Source organism: Furipterus horrens, unplaced genomic scaffold (assembly GCF_987537825.1).
Source record: "Furipterus horrens unplaced genomic scaffold, mFurHor1.1.pri manual_scaffold_12, whole genome shotgun sequence".
Taxonomy (NCBI): Eukaryota; Metazoa; Chordata; class Mammalia; order Chiroptera; family Furipteridae; genus Furipterus; species Furipterus horrens.
In genome coordinates this window covers 67,689,792-67,707,027 of record NW_028327182.1, presented here as the reverse complement: position 1 = coordinate 67,707,027, position 17,236 = coordinate 67,689,792, and the positions used below count along the sequence as shown (strand labels likewise).

Sequence of the window (17,236 nt, the reverse complement as noted above, 5' to 3'; positions counted from 1 at the left end):
CATTTCTGTACACCAACAATAAAATATCAGAGACAGAGACAAAAAAGAAAATACCATTTACTATAGCAACAAGAAAAATAAAGTACCTAGGAGTAAACTTAACCAAAGAGATAAAAGACCTGTATTCTGAAAATTACATAACATTGGAGAAAGAAATTAAGGAAGAAACAAATAAATGGAAGCAAATACCATGTTCTTGGATGGGAAGAATCAACATCATCAAAATGGCCATACTACCCAAAGCAATTTACAGATTCAATACAATCCCTATTAAAATAACAATGACATATTTCACAGACCTAGAACAAATACTCCATAAATTCATATGGAACCAAAAAAGACCCCAAATAGCAAAAGCAATCTTGAGACAGAAGAACACAGCAGGAGGAATCACAACACCAGATATCAAACAATACTACAAAGCCACTGTAATTAAAACAGTATGGTACTGGCATAAGAACAGACATATAGATCAGTGGAACAGAATAGAGAGTCCAGAAATAAACCCAGGCCTCTATGGTCAACTAATCTTTGATAAAGGAGGAAGGAACATAAAATGGAGTGAGAAGAGCCTCTTTAACAAATGGTGCTGGGAGAACTGGATAGGGACCTGCAAAAAAATGAAACTAGACCACCAACTTACACCACACACAAGAATAAACTCAAGATGGATCAAAGACTTAAATGTAAGCCGTGACACCATAAAAGTCCTAGAGGAAAACATAGGCAAGAAAATATCAGATATCTCACGTAACAATCTCTTCACGGATACATCTCCTAAAGCAAGGGAAATAAAGGAAAAAAATAAATAAATGGGATTACATCAAACTGAAGAGTTTCTGCTCAGCAAAAGAAAACATCAGCAAGATGAAAAGGAAACCAACCATATGGGAAAACATATTTGCCAATGACATCACAGACAGGGGACTGATTTCCAAAATATATAAAGAGCTGATACGACTAAACATCAAGAAAACAAACAACCCAATTAAAAAATGGGCAAGGGACCTGAACAAACACTTCTCCGAAGAGGACATACAGAAGGTCCATAGACACATGAAAAAATGCTCAACATCATTAGCCATCAGGGAGATGCAAATAAAAACCACAATGAGATACCATTTTACACCAGTCAGAATGGCCATCATCAACAAATCAACAAGCAACAAGTGCTGGCGAGGATGTGGAGAAACGGGAACCCTACTGCACTGTTGGTGGGAATGCAGACTGGTGCAACCACTATGGAGAACCGTATGGAATTACCTCAAAAGATTAAAAATGGAACTGCCTTTTGAACCAGCGACTCCACTACTAGGATTATACCCGAAGAATCTTGAAACACCAATTCAAAAGAACTTATGCACTCCTATGTTCATTGCAGCACTGTTTACAATAGCTAAGTGCTGGAAGCAACCTAAGTGCCCATCTGTGGATGAGTGGATCAAAAAACTGTGGTACATTTACACAATGGAATACTATGTAGCAGAAAGAAAGAAGGAACTCCTGCCATTTGCAACAACATGGATGGAACTAGAGAGAATTATGCTTAGTGAAATAAGCCAAGCAAAGAAAGAAAAATACCATATGATATCACCTAATACAGGAAACTAAAGAACAACACAAACAAAGGAACTAAATAGAACAAAGAGCAGAATAGCAGTGAATAGGGGGGAGGGGAGAGGGAGAGAAGGGGGATAAGTAAGGGAAGGGATTAGTCAAAGAACCCATATAAAAGACTCATGGACGTGGACAACGGGGAGGGATATGATTGCGGGAGAGGGGGTGGGTTGGGTGGGGGAGAGAAATTAGGGGAAAAGGGGACAACTGTAATTGAAAAACCAAAAAAAAAAAAACAAAAAAAAAAACTCAATTTATTTGCTGTATTACATCTGCATGCCAAATTGTGTTGTCCAAAAAATGTGAATTTCAGAACATATGGACATAAAGGAATGAATATATGAATACATACATACATACGTACATACATACAGAAATAAAGTAGGTAATCTTCAATCCCCTGCTATTGGGTTATCTCTTAAACTTCACCTATTAACCTTCCATAACTTTCAATCTATTTATTGTCAGGGTGTTTCTAATGGTAAAAAGGAAAATGTTCCACAGGTTATATTTCTCACATTTCCCCATAAATATAAACCATTATATTCAGAAGTCATGATAAGAATAAGTTGATTAAACTGTAGGTTTTGGTGTCTGAAGATTTTTATAGAACTTTCTCAAAGTTTCTACAACCCCCTCTGCTTGCCCAAGACTCTAGCAGAGTTTGCACTAAAACTCTGATGAAGATGTCAATTTAGGAAAAGCAATTTAATTTAATATTGATAATTCATACTTGGGATATGTATTTTATTGTGAAACAGGTTTAATTTTAGAATCCACAAAATTATTTATCATTTTTTAAAATTTAAGGTATTATTCATTACACTTAAGTAAGATTCTTCAACCATTTATCTCATTTCAGAATCATAGAGATTATATCTTTTATAAAAGCTAAATGCAGTTTAGTGCATGTCTTTGGTTTAGGCATTATAAAAAGTGAGTCACTGAAATATCTATGGCTGCTCAAGGGATTGTCCTATTTCCAATTCCCTTTCCACCCAGAGAAATCCTTTCCAGGCACACCAGGAAAGGTGTGGGGACTCAACCTCCATGCACTTATGACAGATGGACTTCCCTGAAGCATGGGTGACAGTGAGAGCTAGTGTAGGAACGAATGCACTTCTCATTTCTTAAGGACTGTAGGAGGAGAGGTCTAGAAGTGGGAATCTATGAGGAAGCCTAGACAAGGGGTCTATCTTTCTCACCAGAAAAGCCTCAAGATTTCTGGAAACCAAGACATTCCTCACTTTTTTATTCCTACACCCCATTTCCCAGGACCTCTGGGGTACAGAAGGCTGCCTTGCTTCCTTGCTGCGAGGTAGTCAGCTGCCACTATAGGCCTTAATTGTGGGAGAAGAGAACTCTCATCATTGATGTCATTAATTTCTGTTCAAATATTGGATATTTGGAGACGTAAAGAATTCAAAGAACTGTGATTGATTTAAAAGTGAGCAGAAAAGTCTTGGGACCTACCTATGTTTTCTCCCAGGGTCATAAAAATATTATCCTCGTTGAGTTTATTTTAAAAGAAGGTGAGGCGTGAAAAAGAACATGTGTTTACATTATAGTGCAAATAACACTTGTTCAATATAGTGGTTATGTCAAAATTAGTAATAATACAACTACATGTTTGCAAAATTGTAAAAAATTCTACTTACAATGTTGACACAACAATAAAACACTTCTTGTGGCCAACATAATATTGTCCATAATGCTACCTTTTCATACTAAAGATAAATTTAAAGTGTTTCCTTAACTATCTTTTTCAAGAGGTTTGTAACTTTATTAAGAAAAGAGCAGGATGACAGTTTAGTGCGGGAGGTGGGGGGGAGGGATTGAGTAAAGGGGAAAAAGGCCTATTGGACATGGACAACAGTGTGATTGTAGAGGGGAGAAGAGCATAAAGGGATTAAATAGTAATGGAAAAAATACAATAAAAATTAAAAAAAAAAAAAAGAGAGAGAGAGAGAAGGACTTCCGGCTAAGACAGAGGTGTAGACAGACATGCTGCATCTCCCTCCACAACTAAGAAGGAATACAACTACCTTAAAACTAGAAACAACCAGAAGTCCCAGAAAATCAAACTGCATGAAAGTCCAACAAACTAAGATATAAAGAAGAAATACTCATCCAGACAGGTAGGAGGGGCAGAGCCAGGGAGGAGAGGATGTGATATGGTGGTGGCAGCAGTGGTGGTGGCAGCAGGTTGGTGGAAAGTGCAGTTACACCTTTTAAAAAGTCAGGAGGGACACCTGGGGAGTGTTCCCAGCTCCTCACCAGACTACACAGTTCACGACCCCAGCACTGAGGAAAATCAAGCCTCATTGCTTCTGACTGTGCAAACCAGTGGAGGCTGGGGCAGAGGCAGAAATTGCCGGTCCCTCAGCAGAGTCCACCTGTTTGAAGGGCCCCCATGGTCCTAGAATGTCCACAGACCCACCCACTCTGAGAATGACAGCCAGGGCAATAGTTAGAGAGGCACCAGTCCCGTACGGAAGTGGGAGAAGTGCCTGGAAAAGGATCAAGTGCTGGTCAAGCAGCATTGTTCCTTCTCAGACCCTTCCTGCACAAACAGTGCCACAACGTGGTGAAACAGGTCGCCCTATACTGACGAATACCTAAGGCTCTGCCCCTTGCAATGTAACAGGAGCAACAGCTCTGCCTGGGACACGGAGGCAAACAAACACAGGAGCTTGTCAGGACGGGGAGACAGAGGAGTACAGTATGGCCCAAGGAGGGAGAAGATCAGGGTTCCAGTGGGAGAACCGAGTGATGAGGAGATAGCCAACCTAACAAATGCAGAATTCCAAACACTGGTGATAAAGATGCTCACAGGCTTGACAGATATACTTGAGTATGGCAAACGCGTAAGAGAAGAAGTGAAGGCTACGCTTAGAGAAATGAAGAAAAATCCACAAAAAAACCAATGGTGAAGAGAAGAAAAACAGGATTCAAATTAATGTTTTGGAACATAAGGAAGAAAAAAAAACAGTCAACCAGTGCAGAGTGAGGAGACAGGAAGTGGAAAAATGAGAGACTTGACTTGGGAACCTCTGGGACAACTCTAAACGTGCCAACATCCAAATTATAGGTATGCCAGAAGAAGAGGAAGAGCAAGAAATTGGGAACTTATGTGAGAAAATAATGGAGGAAAACTTCCCAAATTTTGTGAAGGGAATGGATATACAACTCCAGGAAGCATGGAGAGTCCTGGGGGACCACACCAGGATGCATCATGATTAAAATGCCAAAGCTGAGAGATAAAGAGAGAATCCTAAAAGCAGCAAGAGAGAAGCAGAGAGTTGCCTACAAGACTATCAGCTGATTTCTCAAAGGACACTTTGCAGGCAAGAAGGGACTGGCAAGCAGTATTCAATGTGATGGGAGGCAAAGACCTACAACAAAGATTGCTCTATCCAGCAAAGCTATCATTTGGAGTGGAAGGGTAGATGAAGTGCTTCCCAGAAAAGGTAAAGCTAAAAGAGTTCATCATCACCGAACCATTAATATGAAATGTGAAAGGGACTTACTTAAGAGAAAGAAGATCAAAACTATGAACACTGAAATGACAACAAACTCACAACTATCAACAATTGAATCTAAAAAATAAAAATAAAATCCAACTAACCAAATCAGAATGGGAACAGAATCATAGGTATGGGGATGATTTCAAGGGTTGTCAGCTGGGAGGTGAAGGGGGGAGAGGTTGGGGAAATAGTGCAGGGATTAAGAAGCATATCGGTTGGTACAAAATAGACAGGGGGACGTTAAGAACAATATAGGAAAGGATGAAGCCAAGGACTTATATGCATGACCCATGGACATGAACTAAGGGGTGTGGGACTGCTGGACGGAAGGAGGTTACTGAGCAGAGGGGAGCAAAGGGGAAAATCTTGGAACTACTGTAACAACATAATCAATAACATATATTTTTTAAAAAAGGAGAGAAAAAGAAAGGGAGAGAAAAAGAACAATAAATGTTTAAGAGCAAGCCTTTCCATTTTGAATGTTATATTAAAAACGGCAACCAAAATTACTTTATGAAAAATAATTTTTATAATAATGAAGCAAAATAAACCATGAAAGAATTAAAATATTAAAGACAGTTATTCAGACTCCTCTCTACACCACAAAGTTTGTTTTTACGGTGCTATTCTAAGACGCTGAGGTTAGAACCTGGAAGCAGCCTACTCAGAGCTAGCTATAGGAAGGTGCTTTGACAGAAATAAAGGAGTTGATGGTCCACAGTTTTTACATCACATTGGCTGTGTCAGGACAGACCAGTAACTGAACTCACTTGGAAAGCAGGGGAATCGTAAAGCCGCAGGATACTTTTTTCCTGATCAATTAAGCTAATCTAATGAGGAAAAGAGACCCTGGCTGTCATCTTAAAGATTAGTGAGAATGAGGTGACTACAGAATTAGTCTGACTGCAGTGAATGAAACATTGGAGGAAAGACTTTGCCTTGGGGAGAAGGGATGTATCCTTGGGCAGGGACTGGGCAACAAACATGTTATGATATTTACTGGGGAAAGACCAGCCCATGAAGAATGGAGCAGAAGATCAGTGTCTCCGGTGTCCCTAGTGGTCACCATCTTTTTACATATGAAGAGGTAGGAATCTATATATGGATCTCCATGTGGTTTGAACACGTAATTTGTTTATGCCTACACTAGTCATTATGTGTCAGTTAACAATTCAGAGAGGAGTGGAGGCCAAATAACACTAGAAAAATCAGATCAAACTCCACCACTTTATGAGTTTTCTTTAGAAACTATTTGATAATAGCATAAACAGTAAAGCATATTTAAAAAACTGAAAATAAAGAAACTATTTGATATTCTTTAAATCATGCTTTAATTATTAAATAAAGTTTTAAACAAATGGAAGGCATTGTATTATTATTGTCATTTTTGTTATTTTATCGTTACTATTATCATCATTCAACTTATCTGCTTTCGTAATCATTTTGAAGTAAGCTTAATAAATAAAATTTCAGTGTGTTTCTATTTTGAAGTGTCCTGACTACTAAGTGTGGCCCTTGAATAAGGGCTGCCCAGCCTGGCTGACTTCCAGCCTGTAGCAGTCAGGCAGGCAGACTGCAACGGCTGGTGTAAATCCTCAGATTAATCTCACTGACTGGATTCTTGCCAGGCAAACATGGCGAACACTTATCCTCATTTTAAATTAACTGGTAGTCAGTTTCTGCATCATACCTCATGATATTCATTTAGAAGCCACCCTATTTGAAATCTAGGTAGAGAAAATAGAGTTTTTTAAAATATATATATTATTAATATTGTACCTATTTTGCCTTAATCCAGGAAATAAATCCAGCATTCCAAAACCAAACATTTTACCTGCTTCAGTTTCACTTGTTTTCCTTTTATTACTTTACTCCCTTTATATTTTATATCTATTTATTTTCTCTTGCAAAATTTATAAAAATATATAGTATGAAAAATACTTTCCTTTAACATAAAGGGTGCTCACCAACTTTAACCATAGCGATATATATTTACTTATGTTATATAATCCTTTTTGACAATACAAAAATTTCTACAAAATTGGAGAGTCATAAATAATAAAAGGCTATTCTAAGTTTATCCAAATTTTGAGACCTTTCTGTGACTTTGGAAATGGGTCTATAAATCTGAAAAACCTTAAACTTTCCATGAATTTCAATGAGTTAGAAATACTGCAAACATAACCTTTCATTGCATTATTTCAGGATTTAAACTTAAGTTGGGTGACCCATGGGAGAAATAGGGAAGAAAAAATGGGAATTAATACTCAGATGAGAATACTGTGTCTTAGAAGTTAAACTTATAATACATTAATTCATTTCTAATTTCCCACTAATCCCTGTCCTCATTTATTTGCTTAGCAAATAATTTTAAAAGATAAAAACTAACATCATAAAATTACATATTGACACAGTGAGTGATATTCCCACTAAAATGGCAATAATGTGTTCTCCAAGGTTTATGATTCTATTTTTCCTGTGTGTGTGTGTGTGTGTGTATGTATGTGTATACAGTCAAAAATCTAGATTGTGTTTTCAATTACATAAATTTAAAACTCTTTAAGACAAATCACGAACAAAAAAATTTTAAAGTTTATCTATGTAGCTGGAGTTATATATTAATTTTTTCAATGTGAACTTCAGCAGAGGTGTTAATAATGTTATGTAAGATTCATTTGGTACACTTAACATATTAGTATCATTCTGTGAATAATCTTCATATTTAAACGAAAGTCACAAATTAACTGATAATGAGCAATAATGACTAAATCAAAAGGCCTCACTACACCATATACTAAGGTATATCTGCTAAAATATAAATACTACATTTAGCCCCAAATCACAGACTGTATATTGACTATGTTGATCAATGCACAGTGGGATTTTATATGTGTACATTCTGATGAGAATTTTAGTCTCCCTTTGTCCTTGAAATTTTCTGAGATGCATATATTTATTTAGGAACTTTCCCATTAATACATGTTAGTTATAGTGTTTTCCAGGAAACTTCTAGAGGCAGCAATTTTGAGGATTTTGCTGAAGGAGTCTATATGAACTACTAAGAATTTCTCAAAAGGTTTCATTCAATGACAAGAATGTATAAAGCCTTCTGGAAGCAATTTTGCTTTCAATGACCTGCTCAAGGTCATTATTAGTGAGAATATTAACAAAGTTTTCCATTGACAAGATGCCATGGAGATCTATAATTTTTAGGTGATCAAATAGCCCTGAAAAGCTTCTGCTTAAAGATGATTAAGATTATTAATTAAATGATTACCATAGAGACCCTTTGTCAAGTAATCCACAAAATATATTAAGAAAATAGGAAGAATTGCCAATCTGAAACACATCACCAAATGGATTCTGAGATAGACATGGACTGCTCAACAAACTTAAGTGCTTTTGGTATTCCTGAGCTGTCCTTTTCCTAGATTTATACATTTTTTTCATACTTCTTAATGCTCAGAAGGCCCTATGTGCTTTCAGTCCATAGAGATGATTTGATTAATTCATCAATGTGCAGGGTAGGGGTGACTTAAATCTTTAAAAAATAGTCAAAAATCCTTCAAGTAAAAGCACCTTGTTAAAATGAAATGTGTTAATAATAGTTTTAATTCACGGTCACACTGGGTGGTACAGCATCTTTGAGAACTGAGACTTTTTAAGTTGTCTGTGACAGGACAATCCTAGTGACCAGCATCCATCAATCTTACCTGCTGGGCTCCTCCTGACTGTGGAGGCAACAATTCATGCTATTCACCAAAAAGCTAAACAAACGACTGTACAAGGACTTGGCCAGGAGATCCCTGTAAAATTCAGCCATCTCTACAGTATGTCGCCGTGTGATCATATCTCCTGAAACAGTAGAAAGGACAAAAGGCATAAGAACAAGGGTTTCTCTCACTTAAAAGCAAACAAAACTGTATAACTTTTATTCACCCCTCATACATTTCCATGCATCAAAAGATGACTCTAATAAATGAGGTCTCTGTCAATTATTACCTAAAATGTTTCCCTAACATGAGTGTCATAAGCATTGCAATCTTATTTGTTACAATCGTTGACCACAGCTCTTGACCTTTTGCAAACTGTAATTTCCTTTCACCTAGGAACCCACCTCTTTGAAGGGCCCCTCTTAACAAGTTTCCTGCTAACAGATCACTGGTTTGGATACTGAATCACCCCTAAGGCATTTGGAAACCTAGCCATCTGGAAAATAAGTCACATTTTAAATATTTTCAAAGAAATGACCCAACTAACCAGAATGTGGATCTGGAATGTGGGAAAGATTGGGCTTTAAGGTAAAATTTCTGTGCCATTCTCAAAGAGATGGTAATTGAAATCTTGAATACTGTTTTTAGAAGAAAATAGAAAAGAAAGAAAAAAAAAGTAAGTGAGCACAAGTAGGAATTGAGTCTATGACAGCATTAATGCTAGAGAGTGGAGAGGGAATGGGAATGTAATATTCATACTTTGCAACATTGGCCAACCTGGCTAACCACTGCTATTCTGGCTGAGCAGAGCATTAGGATGATAACCATGTGAAATGAGGGTTGTTAATTATAGAAATACACATAAGGAAGAGAACTGCTTCTGAGACAAACAAACAAAACAGCAGGTAATCAAGAGTCAGGGAGCTGTAAGTTCAAGGCCATAGGAAAAGCAATGTGCCATTTATGATGTTATGGAATTGAGGTCTCTAGAGCCTATGTGATTAAGGGTCACCAACATGGCAGGGGTGTAAGAGAGAATAGAAAGTCTAAGTAAAGAAACCTGCATATATTAAATCATAGATATTAGTGGAGAGTTCAGTTTTTCTTTAAAAAGGTCATGAGAAAAAATAATGTATTTGGATAACTTCAAGAAACTTAGTGTGGCTGGATGCAAGGATATGGCCCAAATAATAAAGGATCTCCTAGGCTGTCCCACAGTGACAAGCTTAACTGTATAGGCATTAGAAAATCATCTTTGTATTTTGGAAAGCTTTTACCTGAAAACAAGTTCAGAAGAAGGTAAAATGAGATAAGGCCAGGTAAAAGATTAAGGAGAATGTTCCTGCCATAATCTAGGGAAGTTCTGATAAATTAAGGAAATGGTGTTTGAAATGAAGGAAAGGCAGTAAGAATAAAAGTTATTTATGGAGTAGAGCTGGAGTGTGTCTGATCTCCAGGGAGAAGGAGATGGAAGATGTATGAAGAATGATTTGGGGACAACTGAGTGGATAACAGGAGATTCACAGAATTCAGAAACATGGTTGGGAACTCCAGATATGAGGCAGAAATTATAAGTCACATACCCAGGTACTTGCAAGTAGGTCCAGTAGAAACAGGCAAGAAAAATGGTGATTCAGAGAAAAAAGATCAGGTGGTTGGTGAGTCCTCAAAATTACAATACAGAAGAAGTTTGGTAAGCAAGATTTCTTGTGAATAACTGAGGAGCATGAAAGAAAACCACTCTTTTTGCCCATTGAGTAGAGATGCATACAGGATAGAGACTTATCTTGGGAGTCAGATAACATTAGATCCTAATTCCAAACATGCCAGTTACTAATGATTACAAAGTTTTTAACCTCTTTGAATCTTACTTATGGAAACAGTAATGTGCATCTCATAGCAATTTGTAAAAATTTTTTAAAATCCCACATTCATAATTCTTGGCACAATTCTTACATAAATACCCAATAAATGGCAGCTACGTTATAACTGATGATGCAGAGGAAAAAGGATGCTCTTCATTGAAAAGGGTAGTAGGGCAGCACATACATAAATGGATCCAATGTTTTAATTAAATAAATCCTCTTGAATTGATGACTTTGTCTAAAATGACTGGTTAGCTAGAAAAGGTGACTAATTAAAATGGTCTCTCAAAAGCATAGTTTACATATGTGAATAGAGTCAGATAAAGTGACCAAACCTTATGGATTCATGAAGTTTTTCTCATTTGACATTCAAATCATAGAAATAGTTTCACTAAGTGGGAAAATCTAAGTTTGTATTTACTTCTCGTATTTCAAAGAAGACCACAACTGCACAAAGATGAAAGCCAAAGTATAGAAACACTTACCTTTAAAATATTGGACATCAGTTGTTAAAGCAGATAATAGTTCATTTGTCGAGACTTGTAACATTCCAGCCACTAAAAGTTAAAAGCAACATTGAAAACTAAAGTTAGTATTTTTTGACAGAGAGAACATTATATTTTATGGTTATGATTTATAAGCTTTATATGCAGTTATTAGAAAATGTGTGTATTAAAGAAAACTAAACTACCAACTTAATTGTCAAATTCAACTAAAGAAACAGCCTGTGAGTTCTTGGGGCTCTTGCATTAAATCACAACAGGGTTTTCCCCCCTCCTTTCTTTCATGAGTAGACATGAGTGTTTTCTCCCAATACCTGATTAAAGTATTTTGATATTAGGTAAAGATATGCTGTTCATTGACAATCTGTGGTTTTAAGGTATTTTGAAAAAAAAAATCTGGGAGTGACTAACAGGCAACTTCAAAGGAAGGAGAGATTTTTGGCAAGATCTTTTCAGGGAGGTAAATTTGATTTGAATCTTTAGCTAATAACATGCCCCTAAAATATATTGGGTGGCAGGGATGGGGGTGGAGAATACTTATAATATAAATAAACTCAAGTATGTGCAGAAGAATCAACCTGCTAATGAGCTGGGCAGCAGGAGAACATAAATGTGTATCTTGTATTCATTCCCATAACCATTTATAAAAAAGAACAAACTTATAGGTTACCCCCCCCCCCCCCCCCCGCAACATTCTCACTGAATTCTGCTCCTGAAGAAAGGGCCTATTCCACCTGGCTTTTCTGTAGTGTGTCTCCATCTACTGGTAGTCCTGCAAAACTACATAACCATGAGGTTAATGTTAGCTCTGTTCCACTGACCTTGTTCCAGAAGTTGGAGGTCAGAAACAAATGCAGAGTCTGCCTCCGTCAGAGCGGTGAACTGAATGTCTCCAATGTGTAATATTGCTGCAAGAATCACAAACAGATTCTCCACTTCCTATGCATTTTAAAAATAGAGAAAATGAACAAGATTACTTAGAAGAAAAGAGATTAAAAGTCCAACCCTTTAAAAACCTAAAAGTAGGTTTAAAATGTGAATTGATATGGTCAACTGCTCCTATTCTAGATAAGGAATAAAATTACTGTATAACACATTTCAATATTTTCACTACAACTTATATAAAATAATAACAACTAATACATCTCTGTTACAAACAGACAAAAAACTTAAATGATATCTGTCTTAAAGTTAAAAATACATTTCAAATTTTTTTTTCAAAAAAAGATGTGGGCCCTATTAGTGGTATTGTGATTTTTCAGATCTCAAATGTTTGACTCTCTAGCTCAAAATTAAAATCTCTGAGTTCAATGCACATTTCCTGTAAATTAATGTTTCTGCTCTTTAAACAAAAGAGAATAAGGAAGTGATGTTCTGATAAACATTAAGAGTTTCCAAGTAAATATCAAAATGAAAAGTGAATCATTGTATGATGGTCTGACTGGCTGGACATCACTGGTGAGGTCAGACTCCACACATCCTCCCAGAGCTGATAGAACTGCCCATGGAGGCTGAAAAGATTTCACGGTGCTGGGGCTGCTTCTCCATAGAACGTAGGCAATGGTGTCTATCTTCTAGTTATCTCTCTTACGAGAAACATTGGTATTATGATTACAGAATTTTTCACTTCTGCTGGAAAATTAAGAGATGCATGATGAAAACAACTATGCTTAGATAAATAAAATGCTGATTTTTTTTAGGTATTTCAAGAAAAACTCAAAAAAAAAAAAAAAAAGGATTTTGGCAACAGCTATCTTTGAGCAGAAGGTAGCAGGAAGTAAAAGAATCTTTGCTGAGCCTGGCTAGTGTGGCTCAGGGGATTGAGCTCTGGCCTGCAAACGGGAAGGTCACTGGTTCAATTCCCAGTCATGGCACATGCCTGGATTGTGGACCAGGTGCCCAGTGAGGGTGTGTGAGAGGCAACCGATTGATGTATTTCCTGCATGTTGCTGTTTCTCTCCCTCTCTTTCTCCCTTCCTTCCCCTCCTCCTAAAAGTAAATAAATAAAATCTTTAAAAAATAAAGAATCTTTGCTGAAAATCTGAGAAACTGGAACTCTGCATAAAGGAAAAATACCTTAAATATGGTTTTAGACACTCGTTTTCTGTCAAGAATGAAAAGTCAAGAAGAAGGTGTAAATTAAAATATACTTTTCTAGAATAATATATATTTAGTGTGTTGATATCAATAGTGAAATGGGTTAAGTTCCATATAGGGCAAGTGTCACAACCTTTCAAATTTTTATTTATTTTCCTAATCTGCATTCGAAAACAAAAAGCTCCTGCTTGTGGAACCTTTACTGAGAACTACTATTAATTTCTTTATAAACATATAGTTGAAATATACTCCATGGGGCTTTATAAATTTCCTACAGAACTTCTAGCTTTCATCATAAGATATAATTTTATCATCTTTAAAGTGACGGCACTGATAAGGATGATCTCTAAGGCATTTTCAGGTCCAGTGCTCTATGATATTGGCATTACTTGAAAATGTTTTTGGTAACTCCTAAATCATAGATGAGTGCTTCAAATTTAATTCATTTATGCTTGTTTAAATAACATTTTACCTCTTATACTAACTGACAACCCTTTCCCCTGTTTAATATTATAAATCCAATAACTCATTAAATTTTCTAGTCCTTTGTGAGATAGGAATTTCTGGATGAATAGACAAGAAGCTTTTGTTCTGCCCTCAAGGATCTTAGAGTAGTGGGGGAGACAGAGCTGTGAAAACTAGCCATAACATGAATTAAAATGTAGTAAATACTGTGACAGAGGTAAGAATAAACTGCTCTGTGAGCAGGGGGCACAGTAAGCAACAGTGAGCAACAATCACCTGCCATCTTGCTGGCTGGCTGGAATAGCGGTGATGGAGGGAAGAGGTAGAGGTACCTTTATGAACAGACCTTTCAGGACCACAACCACGGGATCTTGATATTCAAAGCCCTCACCTGCCTAGAAATACCTTCCTTCCAATCGTATTGGACACGATCTAAGCTTACTAAGTGGACAAATAGTCACCTTCGCAGTCACCCCAAAGGATCAAGATACAGGGACTGTCTTTTGTTAAAGTGCTCACATTTCCTTCACTAAAAAGATTCTTTGATTCTCTATTCATTGTCTTAAATGGAGGTATATTTCACTAGTCCTGACTTTGAGGATCGATCATGGATTTTTAAAGCCCTGTTTCCAAGCAACTGGCACTTTGGTAGAATAATTCCTTATGTCCTAGTTTCCTGTAAGAAAGCAGCAGACATTTCAGGCATGGGGCAAAGGGGAAAATAACAAAAAATACAACAGTAGCAAGTGTAAAGATAGGAAAGAGCAAGCAGGTAGGAGTTAGTAAAAGACAAAAACAGAAATTGGCTAATCAGCAAAAAAAAGATACCACATGATTGCCGTTCCTAGAATTCCAATCTCTGAATGGGGTGAGGGTGGAGTGAAGCAAAGTGGTCAAAGCTAATCCATTTAGGATAAGTCCCCACTTTTCCCCCCTCCCTTTTCATCACCTTTCTACCCTGTCCCACCCAGTCTCAGCCCCATTAACCCTATCTATGTGGGCAAGAGAAAAACAAATACCCAGAGCAATTAAGTTGGTGGTTTAAGAAAAGAAAAAACACAACTATTTAAATCCATGACTAAAACTATTTAAAAACTATTTAAATCTTGGACTACTGGCATACCAAAGTTAGCCATGCAATCTTATGTTAATTGCTGATAAGGATTTGGTCATAATTCAAAAGAACACCATATTGAATAAGGGGATACAGAGATACTGTATAAAGGAAAGAGATTTGTGGGAATTCTGAGAAGTTTCAAGGCCTAGATTACTTCCCATCTCTTATTCACTAGACTTGTGCTGTACAATTCAGTAACTACTAAACACACAATCCCATTTAAATTTAAATTAATTAAAACAATGAAAAATTAAAAATCCACTTCCTCATTCTCTATAGCCACATTTCAAGTGCCCAGTACCTACAGGTGATGAGTAGTTACCATAATGTACAGCACAGATCCAGAACATGTACACGAGTCTAGAAATTTCTCTTGCACAGAAGTAGTTTATACATTTAAAATTTTTCAGGTTCATAATGCTTGCAGGTATTTTGTAATTCTTTAAAAATAAAAAAAAAAGGTTTATATCATTCAGGAAGATATTATAACAAAGTGATTCTTGGCAGTAAATAGTTCCTCTAAATCTGCCAATTTTCTCAAGTTGGTCAAGGTAAAGTTCTTTAATCCGTTTAGCTCACATGGTTCATTTGGGAAAAGGTCTCCTTGGCCATCCTCTTGAAAGTAGCAGACCCTCCTCTAGTCAGTCTTTATTAGTCTTCATAGTACCTATGACCCTGAACATCTCGTTTCTGTCTAACTCCCCCACTAGAATGTAAACTCCAAGGGGCAGATAGTGGGGCTTATTTTCTGCTGACTCACAAGTGTTTGTAACTACATCCAGAGTATAATAGGGACTCAGTAAAAGGTTTTGAAAGATTAACTTTGATAAATCAGTACAAGGTTGGTTTCTCAGAGAAATATTTATGATGTAACTTACCAAGTTACTAAAGCCAACTACATTCAGAGCTTGTTTCAAAATGGCAAATCTTTCCCTGTTCAGAGAATGCTCTCCTATTGACACATTGTCTCGTAGGGTCTGGTTCAAATACCTGTTAGGATAAAAAGCACATAGCATTATGGCTTGGCTCATAGTCAAGTTGCAGCGGTTAAAAGTCACTTCAGCCATATTTGGTGTCCAGAATAATGGAAATCACCTGGACATTTTCCCCCCTGTGTTTATAAGGCTTTGATACATAATAGCACATGATGTTTCAGGAAGGGGAAAAAAAGGTTCTTGTTGTACCAGAACATATTTACACTGTTTTACTTGGTTCTCACCTTAGCTGCACCCTTTCAACTGACAAGAGAAGGTCACGGTGTTTTATGTATTTCATACAGAAATTTGGTGGGTCCTATCATATGTTTTGCAATTAACATTTTTATGAAAGTTTAATTTAAATTAATTTATTATTTCTTCTTGTCAATACTTTTAAATTATGAGGTGATTGATTAATTCATCAATTTATTTCTTTCATTCAACAAACAAACATGTAGGAATCACCTGCCAAATCCACAATACTAGCAGCTGAGGATATGAAGATATAGGGCTCATCCCTGGAAGCTCAACAGCAACAACAAAAATAACATATCTAGGGTAGAGACAAGAGAAGGGGTAGCAACAATTCAGTACAGAACAATAGAGATGAACGTGAGTGGTTTGTAAGTGGCCCAGGAAGGGGACCAAACCCAGAAGTAGATAATAAGGAAAAACTGGGAGAGAAAGCAGCTTTGTTTCTAAGAACTGACACTTTAGTAAGAATCTGCCAAGCAAATTTTGCAGGGTGCTCCTTAAAAATTAGCAGCATGTACAAAGGAATACAGGATTAAGCATGCATCATGTATATGGGGAACTTGGGTAGATGAGCAAAACTGGGGCCTATGGTGAGAAAGCCTCAGAGATTGATGAGGTCGGAGAAGTAGCCAGAGTTCTGTATGTCTTGCAGAAGAGTTTTAACTATGTCTTGGAAGTAATGAGCAGTCCTAACAGTCTTTAAACAAAGAAATGGCACAGATAGTTGTTTCAGCAAGAACATTCTGGAAGCCCAATGAAAGATTACTGGAAAGAGATGAGGCAGCTAAGGGTGCTAGGTGATCTAGTGAGAGACCAACAGTGGAGAAGAAAAGAGTAAGATAGAGGCATCAAGGGGACAGAATCGGCAAGATGAGGGGACAGGGTGGATACAGGTGGAAGAGAAAAGAGCGGCATCAATGATGTCTTTCATGTTCTGTCTGGGGGAAAGCTTAGACACTGGCTCATCAGCCACAGAGTGTTATCAACAGGAAGAGTAAGTTTTTTGACAGAGAAATTCTTGTATTTTATATGAGTCCTGTTGACTTTGAACTTCTTGCTAAAGTTCAACTTTAGTTCAAAGGAACTATTGTCTACAGGGA

General features: G+C 36.9%; 1 protein-coding gene across 1 annotated transcript in view; it reads right to left on the bottom strand.

The window, feature by feature from the left end:
* The window catches only part of MYO16 (myosin XVI), a 654,868-nt gene that overhangs the window by 262,021 nt on the left and 375,611 nt on the right, over positions 1-17,236 (bottom strand). Inside the window, exons 18-21 of the mRNA XM_090257968.1 lie at positions 15,783-15,894; positions 12,047-12,164; positions 11,208-11,279; positions 8,858-8,999 (exon numbers count right to left, since the gene is read on the bottom strand). Coding sequence (XP_090114094.1) covers positions 8,858-8,999; positions 11,208-11,279; positions 12,047-12,164; positions 15,783-15,894 — 444 coding nt within the window. The remainder of the gene's footprint in view (positions 1-8,857; positions 9,000-11,207; positions 11,280-12,046; positions 12,165-15,782; positions 15,895-17,236) is intronic.